We start from the raw sequence: 9789 nt of genomic DNA, 5'->3' as shown, positions 1-9789 counted from the left end.
AGACACAGTAATATTAAATTAATGTTTAGAAAATCTGACGGCTAAAGTTGATCTAATTCTGTCTCTTTGAGTTATACATTATTTTACCTATAAACTACTAATTAAAAAGTAAGTGCATTGTGCTCAATAAATGTCCACTTGGATTTATGTTCTCCAGTAGTTACTTCTATCAAAGAGAAGTAAACAATCATTTTATAATTTTTAATGGAAGTGTATTATTTAATAATGCTTTAGCTTTTGTCTTCTATAACTCTTGCTGTAATTTTGTTAACATAATCTCTGATTAGTTTTTAGGGCATATTAAACAATGACAATATGCTTTTCAATAAAAATACACTGAGGGCTGGCTTCAAATCCCTGTGCCTAGTAGTCATCTTTCTAATTTACAAATAATTCAAGTTTTTCTTTTGCTACTACAGACTGATAAATCCACAGCCTAGAACTCAGCTACAAGCTCTTCCTTTCATACTTCGGTTCTGTGGCTTTTGAATTCTTTATATATAAGTTTTTGAAATCAAAGAAATTCTCTCTTTTGTGAGGGTTGGCTTGCTTGTTAGTTCACTGCAGCCCTTGAATAGTTCCTGTTCCCTGTTCTGGCTCTTGAGGAAGCCCAAGGAGGAAACGCAGATGGTTTTTAGGTAGGTCAGTGGATGCACACTGAATGTTTGCTTCACCAGGTCCACCTTGGCTGCAGGATATACAGGCGAGAGCGCCTGTAACTGGAAATCCAGCACAGATAAAGTGGTGTTGAAAAGCATGTGGAGGGGCTATGGGGAGCTGCAGGAAAGAGAGGAGCTGGAAATACTTTTGGTCTGGCTTCAGTCAGGCAGGCAAAGCACACATTTCTCTGGACAGCTGTGAAGTCAGAGGGGATTCTGCTCTCCTTCAGACATCTTCCTTTGTGTGTATAAGGGCTGTGAAACTGCTTGATCTTGAGAAAGCTTGACCTCAAAATTAGCCAGAAAACTTTCCAAACTCCTACCTAATTTGTTTTGCTGTTGCTTTAAGTCCTCCCCCCCGTTTCTCTTATTAAGTTTGTACAGACTTTGCTAAGGTAGGAACTACTTCAACAGTGTACTACAAATCTGGGAGCACCCCTAACTTGCATAAAATTGAGTGTATTGCAGATGCCCTCTCTTTCAACTAGGAACATTTAAAGCTACTGACTACAAATCCAAGCATGAAATGATCCAAAGTGAAACTCTTTCTCATGTGGCCTTTTCTCCTTCATCTAAATTTAGCCCTCAAGTATACAGATGCATTTTGCTGTGCCCTTGCACCCAAGGACAGGACTTAGCCTAGAGCATCTAGTCAAAACACTCTCCAGCACTCTCAGACAGTAACAGATTGCAGTACTATAGTTGTCAGTGCAATATTAAAATTGCAGATTAAGATTTCTTTTCATGGACACAGAACACCACTCAAATATCAGAAGCAGCTTGTCCCAGGCTCCTGGCAAAAACTTTTCTTTTTCAACACAGGGACAGTTTCTCCCTGTCTATGGAATATTTATTAGTTTTCAGATTGCTAATTAACTGGGATGAGTGTACAAGTGCATTTAGGTTCATACTATAACTTAGGTATTAAAATGTGTTTAAAGCAGCTTGAACTTCACTCTTAAAAGTTTCTTTTAGCTGAACTGTGGACTAAACAGTAACAGCGTGGCCTTGGAAACATTTGCCTTGATTTTAGTTTCTCTGACTTTTAGGTTGTCCTCATGGTGCCCTGTGACTGTAAACCAGTCATGTAGTCTTTGAAAAAGTTATGACTTTTAAGTAGTGCATGATTTATTTTATATAACTGGCTCTTTTTCCTGTTCTTCTTCTTTTTTTTTTTTTTTAATATGGCAAGACCGAACTAAAGTAAATTCTTTAGAAAGGAAAAATGTTGTCATTGTAAGAGCATTGGTCTGGGAGTCTGATTCTCTCCATTACTTAAAAGCACAACAGATACCATGACTATACAGATTTTATAAGCATTTCCATGGAGAGATTCTCTCAGTTCAAAATCAGCATATATACAGCTCCTTCATGATCAATGTTTTAACATTTTAAAGAGATTTCATAGAATCATAGAATATGAGGTTGGAAGTGACCTCAAGGACCAACCTTTCTGGGTAAAAACATGGTGTAGAAAAGATGGCCCAACACCCTGTCTGCCTGCATCTTAAAAATGTCCAACCATAGGGAATCCGCTACTTCCTGGGGGAGATTATTCAAATGTCTGATTATCTTAATTGTGAAAAATTTTCCTTGTGTCTAATTAGAATCTCCCAGGAGTAACTTCTACCTCTCAGCCCTCATCTTTTCCACATGACTCCTCATGAAAAAGGTGTCCTTATCTTCTTTGTAGCCACCCTTTAAACACTCTTCACGTGTAAATGTTTTCCTGTTTAGACTGTGATCCTAGAATAGTTTGCTATCATTTTATATAAAAGTTCTTAAACTTTCTTTTTAAATCCAGGTAGTCTCTAGTGTAACAGTTTCTAATTCAGATCCTATCTGCTCTTCTCCCTCAGTTCCTTCCTAATGTTATCATAACCTTATCTGGTTTCTTTTCTGTTTATTGGTTTGGTTTTTTTTTTTTTTTTTGTTTTGTTTTGTTTTGTTTTGTTTTTGTTTTTGGTTTGGTTTGGTTTTTTTCAGACCATATAATGCAAAAAGTCACCCTCAACTTCTGTTACTTTGAGACTGAGCCTGGCTTTCCTTTGTTTATTTTGCATGCATTCCTCTCCATCTCATCTGTTTTTTTTGAGAAAGGTAAATCATTGTTCTGGGCTGACTTTGTAGTATCTGCATAACCTTATGCTTTTGCTTTTGCTTTATTCACAGATTACCCTACTTATTTCACTGTTTTATTTTATAATGACCTGAACCTTTCATGATTTCAGCAACTGATGGTTTTGCTTCTTGGTCTTTCCAGCTACAGTCTTTAAAACAATTTTGTTTAGCTCATTGCCTGTGACTTGACTTGTGTCTTTATTCTCAAATGTTTCCAGGTAGAAGTTGCAGAGAAACAGGTTTTTTTCTGCATGAAGAAATAGCAAATAGAGTCAGGTTGGAATTTCATTTTGTGTGTGAGTAGTTTTGTGTGGTCATTTTTATCTTCTGCAAGAAAACTCTGCCTCTTGCCTTCATGAACCTCCAATCTTCTTCAGTAATTTGGTCTTGTAAAGTGATGGCAGGTCGTAGCTGTCGAGGGGAAAATGAGTGCTTGGTTTATAAGGGCATAAGCTTTTAAAAGTGTTTTAATAGCAGGAGAAAGATTTTGAAATGGTCTCCGTATAAAAGGGCAAATGAAAGTATGAGGTTGATAGTGGCTTGTGGTATTAAGCAGATCAGCTGCTTCATCTTGTGCACATTGAAATTCTTTTTCAGTACCACAGACTTAGTTAAAATGGGAAATAAACAGGCTTGATAATCACAAAGGCTTGGATCTTCATTCTCTGAGACATCCATGTTAGTGACAAACTCTTTGTTGACTCTCAGAGGCTTGGCATGGAGTGTAGGGAAGGCATGCAGCTTTTGAACGGGGTAATCTAGGCTTGCTGCACCCTTATGACAAATCTGTCTTATACCTGACATGGACTTTAACAGCACTAACAATCTAATAAATCAGTCATGGGTAATGCATGCTGAAAGCTGCTTCAGGGAAAAAAAAAAGAAAGGAGAAAGGGGGAGACTTGAGAACAAACCAGGAGAAGGTTGCTTTCTTCCGTGGCTGTAAGGCAAACTGATTAAAAGTTTCTGTATTGTCTCAGTAAACTTATTGCAAGATATTCTCATCCTCCTGATGCAGTACAAATGCCAGCAAGTTACATGTCTAGATTGAAATTATTTCTAAACAAGGGGAAAAAAAAGCCTTATCGAGGTGTCAAAGGAATCAGCTGGGAAATTGGCTGATTCCATCAGGAACACTATCATGGCAGAAGAGTAAAATTTCAAGAGCAAAGTTAGTACAAAAAAAAATTTGACAAAATTATGATCATTAGGATAAAAGTTCTTTCTGGTTCAGGCTGAGAATTTGTTGAGCTAGGGTTTTACCTCAGAGTCACTTTCCACCTTTTGATCACTTTTAATAGAGAGGCTTCTCCAAGCCGGGTTAGCTGCACAGTTTGGGGAGGTGTGGAGTTATCTGTCAAATGGGAAAGTCATAACAGAACTGGCTGTGGTACAGGCAAGAGACAGAAGGACATTAATTCTTTGAAATCTGAGGATTAGTTGGATTCCAAATCCAACTAATTTGGAATTGAGTTGCCTGTGATCCAGACAGAGACAGAAAAGAAAGGCACCTTGGGACAATTTTTGTCTTAGTTTAGGAGCACAGAGGAACACACAAGAGGAAAATATCCTCAGAAAAGGAAGGCAAGCATGGACTGTGGCACAGGAGCTGGTCTTCACCTCTGCAGTTGGAACTCCTGCACCTCTGCTCACCCATCTCTGTTCACAGGACAGGGTTCTTATAGAAAAAACACACAGTGCATCCGTAAGCTTCTCTCCTTAGGGGAAACTGGCTACCATCAAATCTCCCAAATCTCAGCTGATGCAGATAGGAAGCGATATAGAAGAAAGAGAAATGTCTGTGTCCTCTAAGGCAGAGACCTTCTTCTTTTCTGAACCTGCCTTGTAGATGCCCAGGGATTGACCCTGAGCTCCTGTTCTCAAGCACAGTGAAAACTTGTTCTGAATAATGATCATTAATTTTGGATGTGGCAGCTCCTACCCAGAGCTCCTGAGCATGAATTAGTTTGCTGAAGTATAAATGGTAATCTTAGAGGTACATATTGTTATGCACACCATGTTATGCACACCGGTATGTCCTGCTCCTTCCTCAACTGATATTAATGTTAAAAAAATTAATTGAGCATAAAGATGTAGCATTAGGCCCACAGAGAATATCATTAACTGCAGCTTTTGTAGTTAAATAATTTAAAGTGAAAATAATTTTATGCATATTTCTGTGTGTTTCTTTATGTATACTGAGCATTGCAAAATCTTTCTCCTTTGGGATGTGATATATGAGTTGGCAGATCCTCTCACTGTGTCATCAGCCTGAAATGAGCCCCAAACTCTCTACTCATTCCAATCCATCGCTGGCTGTTGTCTCAGTGATCCATGTGAAACAGGATTTTCAGTCAGGAAGGCTGAACATTAAATGCACATGGAGACCAGATTCTCTCCCTTATGGGTGATCTCCCTAGGTCAGAAGTAGTGGCTTCTGCTGCTGTCTTTATTTATGGATAAATCATGGAATGACATCTACAGGTCCCCAAAAGAGGTGCATTTCTGGTGCAAAACTGCGCATTCTAAAAGGAGTTAAGATGTTGCATCTAAATATCTACTCTGCGGAGAGTAAACAAGCTTCTTTCTTCCTAAATTGTACTTTTTAACATGAGAGAAAAAAATCCTTTTAAAATGAAATTGTACTTTTCCTTATGGAATACTGAATAGCATGGTTATTTTTCCATTAAAAATATTTTCTTTGCTTTAAAGCAATTTCTATGAAGTTTTGAGCTGATGTACTTTGGCAATACACATATGTATGTGTATATATGTGCATATATATATGTGTATATATGTGCATATATACGTATGTCCCATGAAGCTTAATAGTGCCAGAGTAGGTACAAGAACTAAGTAATTTCTACTTTTTGCAGTCTCCTGCTTTCTGGGCAGAAAAAGTGTAGGCGACATCTTTTGTCTTGAAAACGACACAAACCCTACGAAAATCCTAAAAGAATAAAGGCAGTGACTTAATGTTTGAACATCCACATAATTGAATATTATAAGCCATGGATGAGTTAAATCTGTCAATTTTTGTGCTCTTAAAAGGGTTTATATTAAGCAAACCCCCCCCAAGCTCCCGCTTCTGCCTAATGGTTCTGTTTGCTATTCCCATAACAAGAGATTATGATTTATTGTACCCTATTTATTTTGGGTTTAATAGGATTTTGAAATAAGTCTTCAACAAACAATGAATATTGGAAGTCATAATGACAATTAGAAGTTAGAACTAAGTAACTTAAAACTTCAAGTAACTGTATGGAGCTGGTACATTTTTTTGTAGAGTGCAATTACTAAGATTCCTACCTTAAGCTCCTTGCTATATTTTTTGACATATAACAGTTAGAAGTGGTTTATAAGACAAGGTTTAAAAAAATAAGACCCTGTATTTGCAAGGAAATGTCCTAACTGGGTAGTTTTCAACAAGGTATAATTCAAGTATGAAGTTCTAGGGAATAATTTTTTACTTACATTATTCAATACCTTGTTTAAAACACAGTCTGGGAATATAGCAATTACCATATCTAGTAATTTTTTAGCAAAGTATATTGAACAATCAAGGGAAGAAATTCATTTAAGTGGTGAAGTGGATAAAGGCAAATTCATGCTTCTGAAAGAAGAGTTACACTGACATGAACTGTGAACCAAAGTAACTGTAGGTTACCTATAGTTTGATATCAGATATCGAAACATGAGCTTTGCTATTTATTAACAATTATATCTGTTTCATAACCATACATGAACATTCCTCAATGATGCAAAGCAACTTTCTAGTTGTCTTTAAATAGATGGGGTTGAATGTTGTCTCAAATAGTCACTTCAAGAAATACAGTGAGAAGCTGCAAGGCGTGGAAAGATGTTTCAGGTTTTCAAATCCAATCCTGGCAAGGAGTTTTGATCATTAGCATTGTCTCTTGCAGACATGGAAGCAAAGCAATAGAAATCTTTTTTATTGATTGAGACAGTACTTCAAGAAAGGTGTAATTGCCACTCTAAATTTAATCTCCTAGATACTCATCGGGTGCCAATGTTCTGGTTTAGTATTAATGTCTTCCTGGAACTGTTAAAGTGAACACTAAAAACATATTAACATTGCTGACTGTGATCTAGATCAGTATGTAGCAGTAAAATATAGAAGGATTTCTGAAGTCTGGTCCTTTGTCTAAGTGTTTATAGGTAACTTGCAATAAGTGGTGAACGTAATTTGCTTTTTTAATCTTTGGCATTTGGGATCCTACTTACACTGGAGCAGTTGATAACATAACAAGAAATTTCAAAAATGAAGAATATAGAATAATTTATTGAAGAACAGACTAGATACATTTAAAAGCATTTTGCTACATTAGTTACACATGGAGAAGAAGCTGCTATTAGGAGCTGGTTGAAAGGGATGAGAAATGTTTCAGTGAATTATAGCAGCAACAGTTTCTCCAAGTTTTTTTAAACCCTTAATTTGCAGTATTCAAAGGTCTCACAATCAGGTTTTTGTAATTCTTATAAATTGACAGCAAGAGTCAGATCAAATCTTACATCTAGTTACTGCTGCAGCCCTGAAGGTTCAATCAAAAAATCCTTGCTTTTATCATTGTTCCCCTAAGTTGCTTCCAGAAGAGTGAGGGAATGTCATAACTTCAGCATTCCTCCAGAAAGGTACCAAGATTTCCCTCTATATTTGCTCCAAATCTTCTAGTAAGGCAAACAAAATGAGAGGGTGGATGCCCAGAGCATAGCTTAGGGTTTACCTTACTGAACCTGAGTTGTCCAAGATGACACTTTAGGACTCTTTCTTCCCAAGTGAACTTATAACTTTTGTCCTTATTCCCTTCCTTGCACTCCTTCCTCCTCCTTCCTCCAATTTTTCCACAACGTTACCTGTGTGTGATGAGACACATGACCCCTCACAGGTGAGCCAATGGTAGAATTCTGTAAATATGAATTTTCAAATTAAGTTGTGAATCTCTGAAAGCACCTAGATTTTCCAGCGTTTCACCAAGCCCCTACTGTGTGATTAGAAAGCTGTTTTTTTCTAAAATGCTTCCAGGGCTTAAGGCTGTATGGCTTTCTGGGGTTTTTTGTCCTTAGCAAATCAATGGTTGACTCACTTGGCAGCAAGGTGTAGTCATTAGAGATGGCAAAGGAGAACTCAGGTGTAGAGGCAACTAAAAGCCAGCCTTTCACCAGCTATTACATTGATACCTCCCAAATAAATGTTAACATATTGGCAACTTAGAAAGCTAAAGCTTTTGGCCTCAGCAATTACTAAGTAGAAATACACTGAGCTCATGTTAAACATTAGCAAGGACTTTCCCTTGGCACTCATAGAGATTTCTCAGTAAAACCAGGATCTTACTTCTTCATTTTTCTCTGGACATACCTGTTCTAAAAAAAAAAAAAAAAAGAAAAAGAGGAAATTGTTCTATAAAATGGTCTGTACCGTGGTCTGTAAAACCTTTTTGATGTCAGGAGCAGTGGTACTGGTGTCACTACAGCCCTGGATCACGAATTTGAGTCTTGCCACAGACAGGTTTGAAAATAAATGTAGGTTTATTGACATATGAGAAGGGGTTTGGCTTTTTTTTTTAATTCTTCTCTGTGAGATTATATAAGGCTAAAAGAGAGAGAACTAGCAATTTCTTCACACTGTATCTTCCCAAATGAAAAACGTGCTCAGTTCCCGATTACTGATACCCAAACGATTGTCTTCATTGTCCTGTTGTTATCTTCATCCTATTGGGAGCTGTAAAAAAGAAATGAGGATTCAGCTGCTTATGGAACTGCAGAAGAAACAGCCTCATGCAAGTCATGTAAGAAATATTACGTGCAAGTGCTCCAATGATTTATTGTAGTTGCTGTATTTTTCTGGAATTTATGTAATTATGGCAAAATCACAGTCCACTTTGGGGTTTTTTTTCACAATTTTGACTTAGGCAACCAAAGTTTTTATTAACCGGGGAATGAAGAACATGTTTTTGAAAGGGATTAAGCAGTGAAATGATGAATGGAAGTGTTCCCAAAGCATGCACATAAAGTGATATCATCTAGCTATGGCTGATTTCTGCTCCATCGCTTCAACAGGAAAATAGCTATATTGCTGAAATGATTAGGCTTAGGCTCTATTATTTGCGGTGGTGCTTGACAGTTATGGAGTTGGAATTCAATTTCTTTCATCTAAAGCAGGTGTGCCTTAAAAAAAATCACTCTGCCACTTCTGTATAACGCATGGAGATTGTTGGCTTCTTGCCTGAAAGTGTTTCAGTGCACTTATCCCATTTTCATGCAGCAGAAGTTGTCCAGGAATATCACCCTTGTTTAAATACATGAGCAAATTTTCTTTATCCCAAAACAAGATAAGAGATGATATGAAAAGTTTTATTTTATGCTAGCACATAGATTTAAGAACCCATTTTGAAGGGCATTTTTATAGAAATCTATATTATAAAGCACATAAAGAGGTTGATATTAATTTACTATTCAGGACAAGAAGAAAGATGCTCCTTAGTCTTGATATATCTGTTTTTGATATGACAGGTTAACCTTGATATTAGCATCATGTATCCAAATTTTACTTTCCAGTTTGACTCTAAAATACCCTACCTTAGTTTCTGGTAGTGATATATCCAGGCAGCAGTTGTTTATTTGTAAGTAGTACATGGCATGTTTATTTTATATGAAAGGACTCCTACAAGTGCCTGCTGCAATTTAAACAGTTTTAGTTAGAACAAGGATTTGAGTTTACATGAACAAAAGGTGTTTAATATCTAGAAGAGTATATGTATTTATTGAAGTCAAATATAGATATATGGGCATGTCTCTGCCATATTACATATTTCTATATATATCTGTATACACATTTATGCAGAAATATCTGTCTGGATTTTAGATATGCATATTTGTATGTGTAAATTTATATATGTATATAAAATCATAGAATCACAGAACCATTTGGGTTGGGAAAAACCTCTAAATCTGACTGTTAACTCAGAACTACCAATCCACCCGTAACTGT

General features: G+C 36.7%; 1 protein-coding gene across 1 annotated transcript in view; it reads right to left on the bottom strand.

Moving 5' to 3' along the window:
- Positions 1–8436: 8436 nt before the first annotated feature.
- LOC113953324 (von Willebrand factor D and EGF domain-containing protein-like) overlaps positions 8437–9789 on the bottom strand; it is a 175189-nt gene continuing 173836 nt past the window's right edge. Inside the window, 1 exon segment of the mRNA XM_027656358.1 lies at positions 8437–8520. Within this exon segment, the coding sequence (XP_027512159.1) occupies positions 8506–8520 (15 nt within the window). The 3' untranslated portion in view covers positions 8437–8505.

This window comes from Corapipo altera, unplaced genomic scaffold (assembly GCF_003945725.1).
Source record: "Corapipo altera isolate COAL_440 unplaced genomic scaffold, ASM394572v1 68, whole genome shotgun sequence".
Taxonomy (NCBI): domain Eukaryota; kingdom Metazoa; phylum Chordata; class Aves; order Passeriformes; family Pipridae; genus Corapipo; species Corapipo altera.
The sequence above is the reverse complement of the archived record's forward strand: the minus strand, read 5'-3'. Positions and strand labels throughout refer to the sequence as shown.